This window comes from Trichoplusia ni, chromosome 18 (assembly GCF_003590095.1).
Source record: "Trichoplusia ni isolate ovarian cell line Hi5 chromosome 18, tn1, whole genome shotgun sequence".
Classification (NCBI taxonomy): Eukaryota; Metazoa; Arthropoda; class Insecta; order Lepidoptera; family Noctuidae; genus Trichoplusia; species Trichoplusia ni.
In genome coordinates this window covers 7119367-7140824 of record NC_039495.1, presented here as the reverse complement: position 1 = coordinate 7140824, position 21458 = coordinate 7119367, and the positions used below count along the sequence as shown (strand labels likewise).

The window sequence follows — 21458 nt, the reverse complement described above, 5'->3', positions numbered from 1 at the left end:
ATTTATTGATATATTGCCAAAATGACACATTGCTTTTTCATTTTTATCATTAAAGTACGGGTGCAAGAAGTTTGAATTGAGTTAATTACAGTCACGAATTCTCAGAACAACAGTAATATTTCAAGCGAATTAAAATTATATAGGTAATTTATGTGCCTAGTTGCTTACTGAACAATTTCGTCGCGGTATATTTTTCTATAATCAGATAATTTTTAAAATTTTTATCTACATTTAATGGAAAAGTAGAGTGACGAGTATATTACGTTTTCTCTTTAATTCAAGTAGGACGGTAGAACTATGTGGTCATGTACCTACGTATTTTGTATGTGTGGTAGATTCTTAAGTAAGATACTGTTTACATTGTATTTATTCAGAATACGTTTACGATTCAAAGTTATCTGTAATTAATTTAAGGCGCCAATCAAGGACGACTTTAGTTTAGAAGTTGTTTCGAAAAACAATTTAACTATATAAACAAACGTAATTTTTAATCCCATTCAAAAACCATCCTCATTTTATAAAACTGCAACACACCTTTGATAGCTCTGGTTTATTGTTAAGATGCTAAGGAATGTCTCGATCGTGCTTCTCTCTTTATTTAGAGACATAAGAACAAGACAGGGATAGAGGGCACGTCACGAACAAGAAGTAGAACAAATATGATGATTTCAATAATGGAATGCAAGTTGTTTATGGTTAGTCTAGTGATATGTCATATCAACAACATTTTCACCGTAATTTTTTGTTGTCCAACAAAGTTATTTAGAATGTTCACGGCTGTATTTTATTATGGAAAGCTACCAACCCGAATATGAGAAGAACGGATTATTGTCTGACACATTCTGGAAGACACCACAGCGCGCAATCCCGGGTAGGCCGTGTCAGACGGTCAAACGGGCCGAGGTTATGTCTGGGTCATCGTATCAACAGTTTCAGGCGTCAGTGAACGACGCCTGGGATCTCGGCGACGACGATATCATATCTGGAATTGCTGAAACGAAAATATCTAAGGCCATATCACAAACCGCCGCTTTGAACGTGATAAATTCGCATAGGAATAGTAGCAAGAACGTAAACAAAAATGACGTAAAAGTTGAGAGTGAAATAGTGAAGCCTAAGGTTGAGGCAGTGGAAGTGAAGAAAAATGAGGTTCGGAAGGTGGGTGGTGGTGCTGGGAGCTCAGGGCCCATGCGGCACTACCCTGGGCGACCGCGGCCGGTGCGGTGGTCGGCGCTCACATCGCGCGAGGAGAGCAGTGAATCTAAGCTGGAGAGGTTCCAGCAGATGCACGACAGCACAGTGATAGACCTCGACGATCTCAAGCAGATAAGCTGGTCTGGCATCCCAGTCAAAGTAAGTCACATCAGCCTTGCCCTATTTACATGAGTCATGAACAGATATTTGATTGATTTGAGAAGTCTGTTGCCACCCAGTATAGTTTAAAACAACTGCAGAGTGAAGGTTTACCAGACAATTACATTTGTTATTATCTTTTATAACATGAACCATGTATACTTTGAATATTAAACAGCTGATCTAAATGATAATAAATATTATATAATAGATGATAACTTTATTATGAGTAAGGAAGAGAACAAAGACAATGCAAACTCTATAGCGTAAACTTCTTGCACATGGTAACATAAAACAGTTGTATTCTCATTAATATACAAATTAACATATTTACAATGGCATGGGAATCTATTCTGTACACTGTATTGATTCTACACTAACACTATAAAGAGGTAAAGTTTGTGATATTGTGGCGAGTAATCTGAGAAACGACTAAACCAATTTTGAACATATGTTTACACATAGAAAACTACTTGAATTCGGATAGGCTACAAATTTATCTGCAAATAATACTGCTCTACTAAGACAACATGGGTCAGGTAGTCTCAGCCCAGTTATGTCTATGTAGAATCCACTTATTCATGTATTTTGAATCTTTTTCGTACTTAACTTTCCCACTATACTATATAAAGACTAACATTACAATGTCAGTTATCAATCAAGCATAACATCTTAACATAAACTGTCTAGACAACATTTCAGAGAAATGGAAAAAGTAACGATCAAAAAACAATTATTATTTCTGAGGGTAGTACACACTTTTTATTGTTTCATGAATGATAGGAACAACCTTAAGTACAGTACATTTCTTCTCGTAATACAGTTGCAGTGTTATTTACAAACATTTTGTTGGAGAATTGGCATAATTTCACTTATTATATTATATTTTAATGGTCCAGATTGATTCTGGCAGGTAGATAAATAAAATATTTTAGTTAATACCCTATTAGACCATGCCTTAGACAGACTGATATGATAGATAGATAGGTAGAATACTCTTTATTGTACACCATAAGGAAAAACCATTTAGGTCAATACAAACAAATATGATGAGTACAACAAGCGGTCTTATATGCTTTAATAGAAGACAGTATTTTATTTATTCAAAATAGCGAACACTGAGACAGTTATGATAACATTAAAATTTTCCAAACTGTAAAACAATAATAGATATCATTTTGCATATACAAATACACATCCTTCTTAGTAGACTGGACTTAAAAGATCTAATTTTTGTTTTAGATTAAATAATTAATAGTCATAATTATAAATATTCATAAATATGTGGGTACAATGGGCATTAGCAAACCAAGAAGTTTTCTCATAAATAAAATTTCAGGATCAATTTTATAGATGGCCATCATGCCTATAATGACCAAGTTAAAAAAAAAAACAAATTTTGATGGTTGAATATAACAAAGAAGTTAAACTAATTTATCATTCTCGATTCAAAAACTGCTTGATGCAAAATATGAAAGTAGTAATTGTAAATATCAATTACAATGAGAGATAATTAAGTGTGCAGCAGCAAGCTGTTTTTAATTTCATTTTGCGGAGAGCAAAGTCAATAACACTTTTAGATAAGAGTTATTAGTTTACGTAGAGTTTAAGATTTGTTTGTTCCTGTTTATGTATTTACGTTATCTTATACTCTGACATTCAACGATATTTTTTTACAGACATTTGAACATAAACTATATGTGAATGAAACTTAAATTAATGAATTAGAAACTTGAAAAATATATATTTTAAGGTTTTTGTCACTTACTACAAACTGCGAAACAAAAATATAAGCTAGTGCAGCTCACACAAATATTGGCCAACTATGAAGCCAAGATTTCTGTAAAAACACTTTACATTTTTACAAGGCACAGATTATCGGATGAACCTATGGTTCTATGGTATTATTTTGTAGTACAGTAAAGAACGATCTTGCGATTTATGTCGCATTGTGTTGACTGTTTCGTTGTACTTAGTAATTTATATCATTTACTTCTTTGCCATCTTAGCACATACCTCGTAATAACGACACGACACTTAAGACTTATTTACACAAGAAAATTAATAATTAACGTAATTAACTCCACAGGCTAGAGCTATAACATGGCGCCTCCTGGCCGGCTACCTCCCGCCGAACGCGGAACGCCGCGTGGAGACACTGGAGCGGAAGAGGGCTGACTACAAGCACCTCGTGAGGCAGTACTACGATGCCGAGAGAGATGACGACACGTACAGACAGATACACATAGATATACCCCGCATGAGCCCACTAGTGGCCTTGTTTCAGCAGATTACAGTGCAGGTATAGTTGGGAACAGATTATGATCTTAATTTACTATAAAAACAAGGAGGGGTCTAAGACCTAATTTGTTGAGATTTTTGTGGTATTTGTGCATGTTATTTAATTGTTTTTCATATTCATGTACCTTGAGGATTAAGTACCTAAGTCTGGTATTTAAATTTTTAATTGTACTGGTGAAGTGTTTGCCATAGATCAACACAATTGTAAGGAAGGGAAGGAGGCTTCTGCCCTATAGTGGAATAGTTATGGCAAATAATAAATAAATGGATAAGCCTTTTAAAGGCAAATTTGGAAACTATATTTTGTCACTCATCATGTCATGGATGTACCGTTTATTAATCTTTTCATTGACCTTGTACAGGTGATGTTCGAGCGCATCCTATACATATGGGCAATCAGACACCCTGCCTCTGGCTACGTGCAAGGCATCAACGACCTGGTCACTCCCTTCTTCATGGTCTTCTTACAAGAGGCGGCTCCAGGCCAGGAGTTAGACAACTTTCCACTTGACAAGCTATCCGAGGAACAACGGGATATCATAGAAGCTGACTCCTTCTGGTGCCTCTCGAAGTTTCTGGACAGCATTCAGGATAACTACATATTTGCTCAACTTGGTATACAGTATAAGGTATGGAAATAAGATATTTTTACTTTAGTTAAAACTTGTGGAATAATAATCAACAGGGGTGGCATTTATAAGTATAATAATTTACTTGATTGCACAGATAGCCCAGTAACGCATAATTTTATTATAACCCGTAATAAGCACATGCTAGTTCATTCATAAAAAAATCTTAATTATAAGAAGCGATCTATGTCACGGCGGCTAGTCAAATCAAATAATTATCAAGTGATAACCCGTGATCGTATCTTAATTGTAATTACGTATGTTACTCAAGGATTTTATAATAATGTCTTCAAACAATGTCTTGAATAATTAGTGTCAATAAATAATCACATCATGAATTAAAAGTGGCGGTACAAAAAAATTACATGAGCTTTTTCAATTGAAAAAAAAAATGATTAGCAAAAGTGTAGGTATTGTCCAAAGTGGCTGCATGGATGGCCGAGTCACCATGCCAAACACTGCGACGAGTCGTGGTTTTGATCCCCGCGTAGGATAAGAGTTTGTGTGATCCACGAATGCTTGGCCTGAGCCTAGATTTCCTTGCATGTTACTGGAATGTTTGTGAAAACCCCGTGACACAAAGATTCAATTCCTTAGCACGGGAGTGGGTTTTTCAACTAAATCCTTCGGATATTTTGAATAGCCTGCCAAACATTAATATTTAAAATATAGAATTCGTTGCTATGCGTAAATGAGAGACATGGTATTTTTAGTCATACGAAAGTTCGATAAACGATTACTAAGTGAACTCCTTTTTTTTCTCTATGACCAAGTAGCATTTATGTTATTCCAAGCAGTACTTAATTTATACCTATATTGAAATTAATAAATAACACACTATAGATCAACTCCATAAACAACATAATTGTGGTAAATAAGTATTTATGGTTTTAATCAGGATGACATAATACCACAATAATATAATAAATTATTTACCTCGTTTTAATACAAATTCCATTTATTATGGTTGGATGGCGGTTAAATATGCTTGCTAATTAATATTAAAGCGATTTCGACAAATATTGATACAGAATCGTTCAACCGCTTAGGCGTGGTTGTATAGCAAACATTCATCCATCTATAGGTTTTTTTTAATATTCTTTACACGTCCCTGATTCAAATGGTGAGGGTCAACTCCTATTTGACAAAGTAAACGATATACCAAAGATTCCTGAGTAACATACAGAATCGGGGCCCAGGCCAATGTTCTAACGCCTATAGGGAGAAGAATATGAAGTTAAAAAGATATCGGTTCATATATTTCCATCTAATTTCGCCAAAAACTACATAATATATATTTGAAGACTTTGACGACCTCCGTGGTCGAGTGGCGTACGCACCGTTTTCAAGGTGTCGCTAGCTCTGAGGTCTCGGGTTCGATCCCCGGTCGAATCAATGTGAAAATTCACATTTCTACATTGTCTCGGGTCTGGGTGTTTGTGGTACCTTCCTTGTTTCTGAATTCCATAATATAAGTGCTTTGGCATCTTACGTTGAATTTAGAACAATGTATATGTCCGCATTTATTTATTTTATTAGTTGCTGCGTGAAGTCTATACTTAATTCTTCACTCGTATAAAGTCATTTGGAAATACTATTGTTTACGACTCCGTCTACAACTGCTTATCAAAAACATATGCTTTCACAATTACTGTTACCTATAACGACAAGAATATTAATAAAACAAGTACAAGAAAAAAAAAATTTGGCACATGAACCTTCCTTTTAAATGTATTGAGACAGGCTAGAGTCTTTAAAATGCTGTTTCGAAACATGGAAATGAAGAATTGACAATTCTCAAAGATCTAGATCTAGCTGATCAATATTTATATGAATAAAACTAGCTGTTGCCCTCGACTTCGTCCCCGTGGGTAGAAGATATAAGTTATGATTTACCTATACCTGCCCTGTTTTTTCACATTTTCCATTTTATCTTCGCTCCTATTAGTCGCAGCGTGGTGGTTTATAGCCTAAAGCCTTCCTCGATGAATGCTCTATTCAACACAAAAATCATTTTTCAATTTGGACCAGTGGTTCCTGAGATTAGCGCGTTCAAACAAACAAACAAAAAATCAAACAAACTCTTCAGCTTTATATATTAGTATATTGGACCAGTGGTTCCTGAGATTAGCGCGTTCAAACAAACAAACAAACAATCAAACAAACTCTTCAGCTTTATATATTAGTATATAGAATATAGATAAATTTGTTTAGCCTTTTACTTGCTTTTCTTGAGGCAAATTGTTAGTTTAAGGAAAGACAATGTTCAACGTATTTTAAAATATGCTATTTCTTGCATACCCGACCACATAATGAAATGATTAATCCTGAATTAGGTATAGCTACGATATATATGTGTATTTATATATAGAGGCTCGAAGGAAATAGTGCATAAAAATCATGGCTGCCACATACCGCACTAATTGGCCACTATCACGACCACAACACCATCATGTTACATGTTTGTGTTCAATAACATGCGTCACTTGACCCGATAATAATTATTAGCTTTGCTTCCAAGTGCAGGAAAATGACAACAAAACGTGTATCTATAAATACACAAATAACAGCCAAATTCACACCAGAGGTGAGGTGTGAATTTGGCTGTTCTTCTTCTTCTTCTTCTAATGTATAAAATTCCCGTGTCACAATGTTAGTTACCGTACTCCTCCGAAACGACTTAACCGATTTTTGCCAAATTTTATATGCGTATTCAGTAGGTCTGAGAATCGACTAACATCTATTTTTCATACCCCTAAGTGATAAGGGTTGCTCACACAATTTTTTTTTTTGACAATATTTTTTGTTTTTATTTTTTTATAATGTGACATTAAAAATACATACAACTAGAAATAATTTATAGGCAACGTTTGCTGGGTCAGCTAGTAATTATATAAACGTTAAAAAAGAATTTGTATTATCTTGAATTAATCGCGTCACGAAGTCACATGTAAAGCGTATTAAAAAATATACCAATGTAATATATTTACGGGTTTAGCAAGCAACCGTCATTTATACGCTTAAATACCCAAATAATATTACACAGCACGCGGGAATTCGCCGTGTAATTGTAATTAGTCGCAGTCTGTTATACATTTAGGTTGATAATAACATGAGTTTTATTCTTGTTTGCAGGTGAATCAACTGAAGGAACTGATTCGCCGCATCGACTTGCCGCTGCACGAGCACCTGCAGACACACGGTGTCGACTACCTGCAGTTCTCATTTAGATGGATGAACAACTTGCTGACCAGGGAGATACCACTACCATGTACCATACGCCTGTGGGACACATACCTCGCGGAGTCGGACGGGTTCGCCACCTTCCAGCTGTACGTGTGCGCCGCCTTCCTCCTCCACTGGCGCGAACGACTCATGCTCGAGAAGGACTTCCAAGGACTCATGATACTCCTGCAGAACGTGCCCACACAGAACTGGACCGACTCCAACATAAGCGTACTCGTAGCTGAGGCCTACAGGCTGAAGTTCGCATTCGCGGACGCCCCCAACCATTTACACAATGCAGGCAAGTCGGACAGATGACCTGGGTAGTCTGTCCATGTCTAGAGCACGCGGAACGACGTCTATTTGTAAATGATATATATTGCATACACCAGGGTCAATGGTTAACGCTGTCCTGTGTCCCATTTTTGAGCTAAAGCTTCTAGTACGCCACAAGCACGCTGCATATCTATCAATCACGTGGCCTGCTAGTGAACGTCTTATATTAATCGAAATATCATAAAAAAACTTTGTATCATAAAGCTGTGATGGAGAAAAAATGGTGATAAAATACAAAAAAATATCTGAATGGCGTTTGTTGTTGTTATGTAATAAATAAAATGATAAAATGGAGTTAAGAGGACCTTTTTAGGCTAGGCTTCTATGGGGTTTTATAGTATAGACTTCTTTCCGTGACGCTGTGGTTGACCAATGACGTTAGCGGGAGCTTGTATACAATTTTGGATGTTTCGTAACTCGGGAACGACGATACAATGCAATGTGAGGGTGTTTAGCGCCTGTGTGTGATCAGGGTATATGGTTCCAGTAGCTTTGTGGTCCATGTATTGAAGTATAGAACACGACTACATTTCAGATGCCGGTAACGTTTGCCTTCAACAACTACTCTGATATTATTGTTGTATTTATTCTGCACTCGTAAATACGTGTACTTGTAGACGGCAAACGATTACTCGACTGACTTTTCCTTCACTGGTTTTCGAAACCAATTGCATATGGAAAATGATGGTTCATAATTTAATATCGGACTGTGCATACCCACTCCTTAGATTTTATAGTTGGCAATCAACACGCCATATTATTGGTTTTGCTATATAACGGCCTAATGGATTTAGTTTAATATGTTTGTGGTGCGTTTGTGTAATATTTAGTTTTTTAGTAAATGTTACACATTTCGTGAACCACTAGTTTATAAAGGGCAGCTATTTGCTGTAAATAGGCGGATTGCACCATGCTGTACTCTTTTTTAACCTCTATGAATATATGTGCCCCTTGTACAGATTTTCTATACCGATACAGATATCGGCAGACAACTTGAGTATCGGTTTAAATTTGGTAGGAGGCTCTGTGTTTGTATGATAACTTGTGTCAAATGTATACTTGAATTGCTAATGCTAAGTATTGCTAATTATACAATCGCGTGATTTAAACAAATGAAACCTCTCTTGTCCTATTTTGCCCAAAAGATCTAAGTACTGATAAATGTGAAGTTAATCATCAAGTTGTTTATTGTAAAATAAACCTAATAAATGTCTTAAGAAAAATATGTTGTAAATTTGTTTATATATTTTGTTCTTAAACTTAAATAATGATTTCTGTAACATTTCATGCAAATATAGCCACCGAATTAAATAGTAATTTAAGTGTTTGTAACCATGCGGCCATGGTGTGATCAGCCTCATGTAAAGTACTTTATTCGATTTATTATTTTTGTTTTTGTGACCTCCATTTATGTACTATTTGATTTTATTACTACGTTATTTTACTTAGATTATTATAGCATTATACATTATATATTTACGAAATGTGTTTTATTATTAAATTAATTGAACTCGATAACCTTGTTTGAATATTGTTTATGACTTATAATATTTTTTTAAATCGAAGACTACAGGATATAGCTAAAGTTTCGCAGTCAGTAAACACATCAAAATTGGCTCAGTAAGTTAGAAGTTATTGTGAAATAAGCAAACATACATGAATTCCAATGTACACTCTTAGGCTGTTGTTCAAGAAACATTATTATTTCTTTATTGGAAAAAATTGATAAATTATACGTGTTGAAATATACCAAGAATATCCGACCAGTTACTTACCTGCGTGGTTAGATTCCTTTTAAAAGAACCTTTGTATGATTAACTAATTGGTCCCCCTTAGCGTGTACACTTACAAATTTAATGCGTTCTGAAATTGGGTCTCATTTTACAACGAGAGTGAACACGTAATACTCATTAATTAAATACAACACTATTAGTCTTTCCATAGTTTTATTATACCTAAATATGATCGTACCTAACAAGGCGAAACTTACGCACCGAAAACTTTTACCAACTTTGAGTTAGCAAAAGTAGGTATATAATGACATTTAACATTCTTAATACAGTAATTAGATGAGACAAATTAAAAAAACGTCTCGTGTTTGAATCCATAAGTTTTTTACCGTGATATGTTAATTTTAAAACGCCTGATAATTCACAGAATAAACTCATTGCTCTAAATTGCTATCCACTAAAAACTTAACCGACTTAATTCAATTTTATTTGAGCTTCTACTGCTATTTGAGACGTTCGCTCTTAAAAGGTACTTGTAGTTTGAATGAAAATGATATGTAAGTATTGATTTATTAAATACAAACAGTTTATCTTAAGTAACAAACTAATGAACTACAAACCCAATATTCTAAACGTTCTATGTCGTGAAAAACTTCTTTTTGACAACCCTTCAAGAAAAAAATTCGAGTTTTTGGATACGTACTGGCAACATTCCCCAAGCCGTTCTGCGCAGGTCCAAGCATGGCCTTCACCTAGACCTCCCCAGCTCCCGTGACCCGCGCTTACCCCATCCTTAACATAAACAAAAAGCTAAAATAACAAATCGATTGGAAAATCTAAACTATAACCTTTTTTTTAAGTTTCTGAGCTTAAAAGCCGATGTGATAATTTTGTTTATAAGTGAATGTCGTGTAAAGGAGTTGCGGAGAATCTGCGTAAGTACGACGTTTCGTATTTGCAACCTTGACCGAGAAATTTCAGTCAGTAGCCGCTTCGGAATCTCATTTAAGAACCTGTCTGTTTAATATGAATTTAATAAAGTTGTGTTATGTATAAGAATAATGTTGTATATAATTTGGTTAAAAAGATACAAAAAGGTTTCATTAAATAATAATCGGCAAATCAGTTTATAGCATTCATCTGTTGCTAAATAATATAAATCTGTGGACTACTGCAAGTTGCATTTTTGACTCCCGAAGCAAAAAGTGGAGTGTTATAAGTTTGACGTGTCTGTCTATATGTCGCCTCTGTCGGTCTGTCTGTGGTGTTATAGCTCCCGAACGGATAGAACGATTTCCATTTAGTTTGTATTGCGTTAAAAGTGAAATATGTGCGAGTGTACTTGGACATTTAAGCAACAAGTGCCTTAAAATTTATTTGTAAGATTCCACCCAAAAATACAAACAACATACCTACATACATTGCTAATTGCAAGTATCATAAAATCTTGTAAAAACCGATCGAGATATTTAAAAGTTGGGATGGAAAATTATTTGTCCTTGTGTTTATATCGTTTCAAAATAATAAGCATGCACCTAAGCTTTTTCAACTTAAACGCTTGGTTGCCCGACGCTGCAAACCAAGGAATCGAACCAAGTAGCCGAACTTAGTCACTCGGTTGGTTACCCGCTGGTGAGAACCAAGGAATCGTATCTAGTAGCCGTATTAATGAGTAAATATGTAGTTCAAAGGGTAAACACGCGTACCCGTCGTGTTGGAAGGTTTTTCCAAAACTATTAATTACCAATTATTTTGGTCCAATCTAGTCATGTGCCTACAATTCAGACACCGTGCGGTTTTCCTTGGTATGATAATAATTAATAATATTGTGGTGCTCATGTACCGACATAACGGTTTATACGAAGGCTAAATCAAACTCAATAAGGGAACTATATACATTGTACATGCATGTTATTGTTACATTAGGTACTTAGGACATTTCACCGAAGACCTGCCAGAAGTCAGCAGTGGCGAAATCGAGATCGCTCTGAGACAGCTCAAAAATGGAAAAGCCCCTGGCGAGGATGGCATTACAACAGAGCTATTAAAAGCAGGAGGAAACCCCTTACTAGGGGAGCTCCAAAAGCTTTTTAATGCCGTCCTGTTTGAAGGGAGAACTCCAGAGGCGTGGAGTAGGAGTGTTGTCGTCCTGTTCTTCAAAAAGGGAGACAAAACCCAGCTGAAGAACTATCGACCCATTTCCCTCCTAAGCCACGTCTATAAGCTGTTCTCAAGAGTGATCACGAACCGACTTGCGCGAAGACTCGACGAATTCCAACCGCCGGAACAGGCCGGGTTTCGGAGCGGATACGGCACCATAGACCACATCCACACAGTGCGGCAGATTATACAGAAGACCGAAGAGTATAATCAGCCCCTGTGTCTAGCATTTGTGGACTATGAGAAGGCCTTTGACTCGGTGGAAATCTGGTCTGTTCTGGAGTCCCTGCAGCGTTGTCAAGTAGATTGGCGATACATCCAAGTGATGAGATGTCTTTACGAAGCCGCTACAATGTCCGTCCAAGTACAGAATCAGCAAACAAGGCCCATACCGTTGCATCGAGGAGTGAGACAAGGGGATGTTATTTCCCCGAAATTGTTCACTAATGCAATGGAGGATATGTTCAAGACGCTGAACTGGAAAGGACGCGGCATCAACATCAATGGCGAACACATCTCTCTCTTGCGATTTGCTGACGATGTCGTCATCATGGCGGAAACGCTGCAGGACCTACAACAGATGCTGAACGGCCTGGCTGAATCTTCTCTACGCATCGGCCTACGGATGAACTTGGACAAAACCAAGGTCATGTTCAATGAACATGTTCTACCGGAACCGATTGCGATACACGGCGCCCTTCTCGAAGTTGTTCAGAAATATGTATACCTCGGGCAGACATTGCAGTTAGGTAGAAACAACTTTGAGGACGAGGTGAATAGAAGAATTCGGTTGGGTTGGGCTGCATTTGGGAAGTTACGTCGAGTCCTAACATCGTCGATCCCACAGTGCCTAAAGACAAAAGTCTTCAATCAGTGCGTCCTACCTGTCATGACTTACGGAGCCGAAACGTGGACACTGTCGGTACGGCTGGTTCACAAGTTTAAAGTCGCTCAGCGGGCTATGGAAAGGGCTATGCTCGGCATTTCTCTGAGGGATCGCATCAGAAATGAGGTAATCCGTCAGAGAACCAAAGTCATCGACATAGCCCACCGCATCAGCAAGCTGAAGTGGCAGTGGGCTGGCCATATTAGCCGAAGAACCGATAACCGTTGGGGTAAACGAGTTCTAGAGTGGAGACCACGCCTCGGCAAACGTAGTGTAGGACGTCCTCAGGCACGGTGGAGTGATGACTTGCGCAAGACGGCTGGCAGGAGCTGGATGCGAGAAGCCGAAAATCGATCTCAGTGGCGTGCACTTGGAGAGGCCTATGTCCAGCAGTGGACTGCGATAGGCTGATGATGATGATGATGATGATGATGACATACAAAATAGGAGACAATATTTTCCAATAATCCATTACATATTAAAACACGAGGCGAGACACGAGGCAGCTGAGGCCTACTCAATACTATTTAACAGTAAGACTTGCAAATGTGGACGCGTGACAGCGCACTCGATACTTCTTTCTATGTATGTATGTTTGTTCCTCTTTCACGCAAAAACCACTGAACGAATTTAGACGAAACTTGGTACACTGATAGTTGATAACTAGGATGGATTGTTAGATAGTTAGTAGTAGTAGATAGTTAGACACATGGATAGTTTTTATCTCGATTTTATGTTCCTGTGGTATGATTTTTTATTTTTAGCGGGCAGGTTCGGATGTAACGGCTAGTAAAATCTAAAGCGATGCGCGCCGTCTCTCTTCCTCAGCAACAATAATGCTGCTTCTAGATGTGTCTATTTAATCGTGTTAGTCTAACAGCTTTTTTTGGAATTGGAGAAGACATCGAAAACATTTTAAATCATATTATCGGTCACTCACGCAGCTGGTCAGACGTTGACATCACAGGATGCTTGTAACGGTTACAACGTAAAGTAGGGTCAATCGTTGACTAAAGTTACGTTTTGTACTTTAAAAGCGAATGTCTGGAAACGGCTATATTCGTTGTATCTCAACATGTAATCGCCAAGGTGTAGACAAATATTTTTTATTACAACTCCTGCATTAAGGACTTTATCCTTGATTCGCGGGTTATCGGGTCACAAAGATATCCAGACTCAGAACAAGCATTGGTGGATAACACAAATGCTTGTCATACGCGGGGATCGAACCCGCGGCACGTCGCGCTCCGTGCGTTTAGCTCAACCTTTGATTGACCTCAACCTCTCGGGTATCCGCGCAGATAAAAAATGTAATGTATTAATCCGTGGTGTTAGCTCATTCATAGCAAATAAATAAGAAAAACAAAAACAGCTACATTTTGCATTTCTAAATCCTTAGGATCAATAGAATCATATTCATGGTATGGTCATGCAGACATGAATTTCTTTCCGAACTTATCTGATATAGGTACAAGTTACAAAACTTAAATAATATTTTGGATCTCAATCATGTAGAGTTCGACGAAACAATGAGAATGTAAGATATCCATATGTTTTTGCGAAGCATGCCCCTGTCTATCAAACGAATCAATTGAAGATGTCATTTCACAAACATTAATTATCGTTTACCATTGAAATTAAAAATTGTAGAAACGTCACTTAGCTAAAAGGTTTTCAGCTGCAAACAATATTCTTAAACTTCAGTAATGTTTTCGTTATTAATTTCTTATCATACTTATTTTAAGGACTTGTGACATTCCGTGTTCTGACCGCCGCCGGGTAAATGTTATTAGATTAGTAAAATATTTCTGATTATTGTACATGTGTTAGGGACTTCTGTATCGCAGTTCGGTCTTCCTGTCACATTTCCTGTACGATCGATATCAGAACGTGCTCGTTGGAGAATTAGTGATGGAACAACACGGGATTTGGGAGTTGATATATAATTTATTCGATAATAGCAAAAGACCATTAGGAACCTACAAAATCTCTGAACAGTGGATGCAAATAACATTTTCAGTCCACAGAGGAGTTTTACAAACATGTCTGGATTGCAGTTCTTCTTACAATATGTTAAAACTGTATTGGTGAAGCAACTTTTGAGTAGTGTAGGGAAGCTGTTCAGGAATTGGAGTCGTTTCGTTAAAAAAACTGTTGTTACAAAATAACTCATTTAACTTTATCTGATTCTTCAAGTATTCTGTATTATATTTGGAGAAGACTGGAAATAACGGCTATTTCAAGATTATCATGTAAATAAATCTTTAAATACGTAATTTTCGAAAAAACCCTTTTGTGTCTTATTTAGGGTCCACCATGCACTACAGGTACACATCCAGTGCAAGTTTGTGATTAACGATACAGATAAAAAAAATCCCGCGTATTAAAAACTCCGGGATCATGACACGCATCACTATCCCCACTATTTCGGACACCACATTGTTCGTTTAACAGAAGTAGTCATGGAACATGTTAATTAGTTTTACAGTAAATTCGCGGCTTTCCTTATAGATAAAAAGTTATTTATTAACAAGGGGCACCGGGAAAACTGTTAATTTGTGACCATTATTTTGTATAGCAGTGTCGTCTGTCCAGTTAGAGGTATGTTCTCTGTATTATTAGACTTATTTATATTTTTAATTTTAATTTATTAGAGTTGTTACCGGAGTTGTTCTTAATGTTAAAGTTTTCATTTTAAAGTTGTAAATGTGATCTATTTATTGTATTTGTGTTCCTTTGAGATTGGTATTTTTGTTGCATTTTTTAATTAATATATGATTTTAGTATGTACGTTTAGTTACTTGTAATTACTTCTTTGTATATCAACAAATCGTGTTAAACCAAGCATTGTGTAACATTGAGCACTAAATTAACTAACTATTTAAAATGTGTAATAGTCAATATAAATCAGTGATTTATTTTTTCAACAAGTTCTTGTATACGTTGAGTAGGGATGATTGATACCTATGTAAATGGTTTAGCCAAAGCAAATGATGGCATATCGTGACGCATCACGTGGTACAACTGACTTAATCATAGTTACGCTTTACTTTTTCAATTGTGTCTTTTTCTATCTCGTCCAATGAACAAAATGTCTTCAATTATTTAAACAACAATCCTGTCGCACAAGATTCAATAAAACACAAGATCTCCATAACTCTTGTCGGTTGCGGCTCATCGTATGGCAGTTTGCTGTGTAGTTTTGCCAGCTGCCTAGCGAAGGGCAACAAATGACTGAGTTGTTCAACGGTACAACAACAACAACACTTCGGAATCTTCGAGAATCGACGCTGCAAGTTCAGAAAACTGGAAGAAACTGGAAAAGGAAGCTTTAAGTACTTAAATAAGAGACTACTGCAAGGGTGCTGGACCACCTCTCAATGTGGTAGCCGTTGTGGAAGCGGGATAGCGAAATACACAGCCTATAGCGGCGTCTCTTTTCCACAACTGAAACAGTGGTACCTACTTGAACAAATTCCTGTCATATTTTGTTAAGCTGTGCTTTGTTTTTAAGTCTTATTGTAAAGTTATTAAAGTCCTAATCAATTGTTTTAGCTACAGGTTGAATTCATTAGCCTTTAATGTGTAACCCATAGAAATATTAATAATATTATCTTATTATTTAGATTTCTATGGTGTAACCTAATTTTAAGATCGTAACGTGGATTGTGATAAAAGCAGCATGCAGCCTAACAGCAAATTAAATTTATATAAACTAGGCGCATAAATATAATAGGTTTTTGGGTTTGCGTTTGGGTATAAAAACATAAACACTTTTATATTCAAAAATTACATGCGTAATAACGTAAATGAGCTTTTTATAACGTTATCAGCAGATATGACCGCTGTAACGGTCACCGACCATGTAGTTTTAAACAGATGAACACGGTTTGTCGTTTTAAATATTGATTTAAATAAAACCTACTTACTTCTCGGTACTTTCTTAGTACTTTAAAATATTAGGTACTTTTATAATGTTTTGTAAATATTTATTGGCTGTATGTAGATAACAGTGTCATGGTGCTATAGTGGAAAAAAAGAATGGAGATTATCGACTATTTTTTGTATTCTGTATATCGTTAACATTTATTTGTGATATAAATTGCGTTAGTTTCAGTTATGTGTACCTACATATAGCACGTTAAAACGGTTTCAATGACAATAAACTTCTTTTTTAACTTTAAAATAATGCAGTTTCTGGAGATAACATCTTAAGCGAGATAGAAACATTACAGGTAATTTGATCGTTCTTTTTTTAATTAACTTCTTTACAATGTGCTTTAAAGTAAATTACTCGTATCTAACGTAATTATCGTAATCCACCTACACTATCTGAATTTTTAGTCGTCAGTTGCTATGATGGAAAACATATTATTCAGCTTAATCATTCAAACGCTTTGTACCGTAAAATATGACAACGGTCATATTCGTTTTAAAGTACGACTTCGATTGCGAAGAATCACTTCCGGAGCTAGAGGTGTCTGAGGTTTTCTACCTCCTGGCTCCATCGCTATCGTCTTATCGTATCTTAAGCATGACGTTAGAGTTGGCCCACGACCTTACTGAGCTTCGGGTGTCTTTTAATGCAAAGACAAAGTGACATTTACCTACATAAATTTGAGCAGAATAGTTTACATTCAGCAAAATCATAGCACTCGAGACTATTTTGCCCAAGAGGGGACCCCCCTTGGGCAAAATTCAAACAATATCGGTTAACGAGATCAAGGTATTTGGGCCATGGCCAGGAGTGATTCAGCTAGGAGTTTAGCTAGTCAAGTTTAACTTTGTCCATATTACATTTTCAATAGGTCACCAAAAACGACACTCTTTGATTATAGCACAGAAGAAAAATTAAAAAAATATATTGCACGCAGAAATTAAAAAAACCCGATCAAATAATCTATAACTGTCAGATGTCAAACCTCAAAAATGATACTAGTGCAAAATTTCATAATATAAAATTTTCCGTTTAAAAAGATGTGATCAAACCGGATTGAAGCACTCAGCAAATACATAAACATGTACACATTTACGATAGACATGGGTTAGGGCTTACGATGTTTGGTAAACAGAAATCGGAACAGACAGGGCCAATCAAAGATCTGAGTTGTTGCTGCCCGCCTGGCGAGGCGAGCGCTAACACCTTCAACCAATCCATCTCTAACAACACCCTTTGCCCTGCTAGCCCTTTGGCCTGGCTCAATGACCCTAAGAACGCCCAGTTGTTGGCGGCCGGACTTGCCGCCTTACTCTTACTGATTCTGTTATATTGGATGTTCAGTAGTAAGGGAGGGGACATGGGCTGCAGGTCATCATGCCGGTGCGCCTGCTCGTGGGGCATCGTCTCATGCCGCTGCCGCTGGTTGGTTTCACTTAATTACATTTTTAAATACACCTGCTCCGTCACAGTATGAGTAATTAAAAGCCAATGAATGTAATGTCATGAAGAAGCTAACTTCTAATGATTATACTTTTAATTTCAGAATTGATGACTGTCTTCAGAAATATCTGACAATATCAATAATTTCGCTCACCTCTCTCTTGCCTATTTCCGGAATAAAATAAATGGAACCATTGGCCAGATAATGTAAATGTTGACCGACAATAGTTTTAACGAAACGAACGCAACATTAAACGTTACAGAAAAGTTGTCGTTTTTTATTTTCTCAATAAAATAATAGAATGAAGAATCCATAAAATCATGTCAAGATATCTACAGACTAACATAGTTAAGTATGAACCAGCCGTAGATGATGAAAATTTGTTGTAAATTATGTTTATGCAATTTGTTTGCAATTGACTTAAAAAAATATATGTCTTTTAGAAGGCCTATTTCACCGCATTTCACCGCGTAGTGCGACCTCTCGCTGCCAACAATCGCTTGATATTACTTTTAATTAAATTTGTCTTTTTTTAAGCTGAAAACAAAACATAGACTGCAGTTTCAAAAATACAGATTCGTCGTCGCTACATCAGTTCGGGCTCTAAAAAAACATTCGTCCAAGGAAGCAAAAATCGCTCTGCTCAAACATCCGATATTTACATAAAAATTAAAAAAAGTAACCAAGATGATACAGTAACGTTTCCGATGGTCGGAGGAGCGCCTGTCCTTGCACAGGCATTGAACTTGTATGAGACGGGTTCTCATTTATCGACCACTGAGGTTCGGTGGTTTCCCTTGAACTTGGTGTCCGTTTTAAATATAATATTGGTTGTACTAGACTGCGGGGAAGAGAGGCAGGCAGTTAATTATAAAGATGAGTCTCGTTCGCGATTATCTGTGGTACTTTTCGTTAATCGAAATTCTGTAAAGCATCTTCGTGACGACGCAACTGACCTTTTTCTAATTTGGTTACTACATGCTGGAAATATGAAATATCTGGGGTCTATTCACGGAGACATTAGACTGACCGTTATATATATACCTACCTGCAGCAAAGTGTAGCCTTAGTAACCAATATAAATTATATTTCCATCTATTTTTCTCTTTACCTCAAGCCCAAAAATATCCTACACGTATTATAAACCCGGAAGTTAGTAGGTATATGTTAGGATGTTTTTTACTCGTTCAAAAACCACTGGACGAATTTAGACGAAACTTGGCACACTGATTGTTGATAACTAGGATGGATTCTTAGATAGTTAGTATGGTAGATAGTTAGACACATGGATTTTAACGAAACTTGGTGCAGATAGGTGACAACCGGGATTAAAACATAGGATAGTTTTTATCCAGATTTGATGTTCCTGTGAGATCATTTTCGATTTACTATAGCAATATCGTCTTTAGAAATCTATCTTTCACTGTGTGACATACTGATTTAGCCTCTCTGAGAGTCGGCTTGAAGTGTTAAACAGTAATATAACACTAACACTATTACCTACTCATATGTACTACGTCACATTTAGGACCAGCCCATTTAAAGTTAATTTTTATAATTGCGGCTGATTGATTTATTTTCTAAAACACTACAGGCACTTATTCCGGACAAATTTTGTGTTTATACTAAATATGCGTTATTTTTGAATTACCTGCACTTACTAAAGGTAGTAAGGTAGAAATAGCAGGAGTAGTGTCCTGGAATGACCTTCACATAAAATCGCTCGCGCCATATCATCTTGAGCACTAACATCAGGAACCATAAAATAAAATAGCATCTTCGAAGTATTTAATATTCGTTCTCTGTATATCCGTTCTGAAACACTTTTTATTCTGTTTTCCATAATTGCTGGTTTGTTCCGCAGTAACTTTGCATTTTAAATGCCAATTGCAGTCAACCTCCTGTGAGATATAAAATGTAATACTTATTTTGATCATTCAAAAACGTTTTGTTTTATTTTTTATTCATTACTTAACTACTTATATTACCTACCTAATAAATAAATATGTATGTATAGAAAACCAAGTAAACAATCTTAAGGAAAACTCTACTTCGATGAGTTACCGGAGATCAAACCCGCGACACCGCCCTCAGTGATATTGGCGTAGCGAACTCAACCACTGCTTGAGTTCAAATCATCCTAACCAATAAGTTTAAAATTGTCTGAAAACAAGATGTAATGTTAAAGCAAATATGACTTGTCAGTTTTGTTGCCAAAAAAAATTGGAATAGCTTGTATTCACAAAACGTAAGTGCTAACAAGCAACACAAAATAACTAAAAGAAAAACAGTCTTTACGACTTTTCCCATAATGAAGGCAGATATGTATTCCTGAGAGTCTGCAGGCGATTTACAATGGCCGACCATATTGATGTTCCCTTTGGCCTTGCGATCACACATAAATAACTTGATGGGCGGGTCACTGAACATCAAGTTCAGTATGAGAGGAACTTCTAGGCGATACGAAAGTTTTTGTTCCTTTTTATACTCATGTTACTTTGGTACAAAAGAAATGGAGTTTTTAAAGGCGAGGAGAAATAAGATAATTATATTCATTGAATGTCTTTATAGATCCTGAGATTGCTTATGTTTGTATTTGGAACTAGCTGTTGCCCGCGACTTCGTCTACGTGGTTAGAAGATCTTGAACCGTTTTCGCAGCGCACGCAACGGAAGCCCGTGGGCTAAATTAAATGTATTGCAGCACGACGTCGCTTAACTTCGATATCGTATTTTTTGTGATCGCGGCCAAAGAAATAGTGCGAAAAAAAGAATTCAACCAGCTTGTAACCATCGAAATTTACGATGGGTTAGAGTTTTTAACCTTTGGATTTGGATTCCTATAGAAGCATAAACCTTTTCGATATTTATGTTACATTGTGTATTGTGGCTCACTAGGTTTCTGTTATCGCACATACAGTGAATACGGTACCGCATAGTTTGCATCTGTCTCAAGATTAGAGAGCTATCAATCTAAACTCCACCGTTATCTCGAGTTGCCAACTTTCCTGACTAGGTTACTGTTCCGTTTTACTGGAACTGATCCAAATATCTGTTTGTATCAGAATCATTTATTGTAACTAGATCGATGTATATATTCTTATGCAGTCATTATCCCTACTATATTATATTATAAATGCGAAAATAACTCTGTCTGTCTGTCTGTTACGCTTTAACGTCTAAACCACTGAACTGATTTTAATGAAATTTGGTACAGAGATACATAGAGTTGACCTTAAGAAGGAACATAGGATAGTTTTTATCCCGGACTTTTAAAGAGTTCTCTTAGAAACGCGATATAACCGACATCGGCGCAGGCGAAGCCGCGGGCGGAAAGCTAGTGATCTATTTTTAGCCTATATCATAGTGTATTTAATCAACCAATCTTTATCCATTACAAGATATAAAGATTCCCTACCAGATTCCCGACGTTTACCAAGGCATGTGGTTACGTAAGA

The 21458-nt window shown here is 36.6% G+C and overlaps 1 protein-coding gene and 1 long non-coding RNA gene across 2 annotated transcripts; both read left to right on the top strand.

Annotated features, from left to right (window-relative positions):
* Positions 1-558: 558 nt before the first annotated feature.
* LOC113503103 (TBC1 domain family member 22B) lies at positions 559-8988 on the top strand. Its single transcript, XM_026884919.1, has 4 exons — positions 559-1353; positions 3443-3655; positions 4017-4283; positions 7419-8988. Exons 1-4 carry the CDS (start codon positions 790-792, stop codon positions 7824-7826), a joined length of 1452 nt encoding a protein of 483 aa, XP_026740720.1. The 5' UTR covers positions 559-789; the 3' UTR covers positions 7827-8988.
* Positions 8989-15100: 6112 nt separating this feature from the next.
* LOC113502795 lies at positions 15101-18267 on the top strand. The gene is made up of 2 exons (XR_003401385.1): positions 15101-17982; positions 18104-18267. It is a non-coding gene; the product is annotated as an uncharacterized LOC113502795 (long non-coding RNA).
* Positions 18268-21458: the final 3191 nt, after the last annotated feature.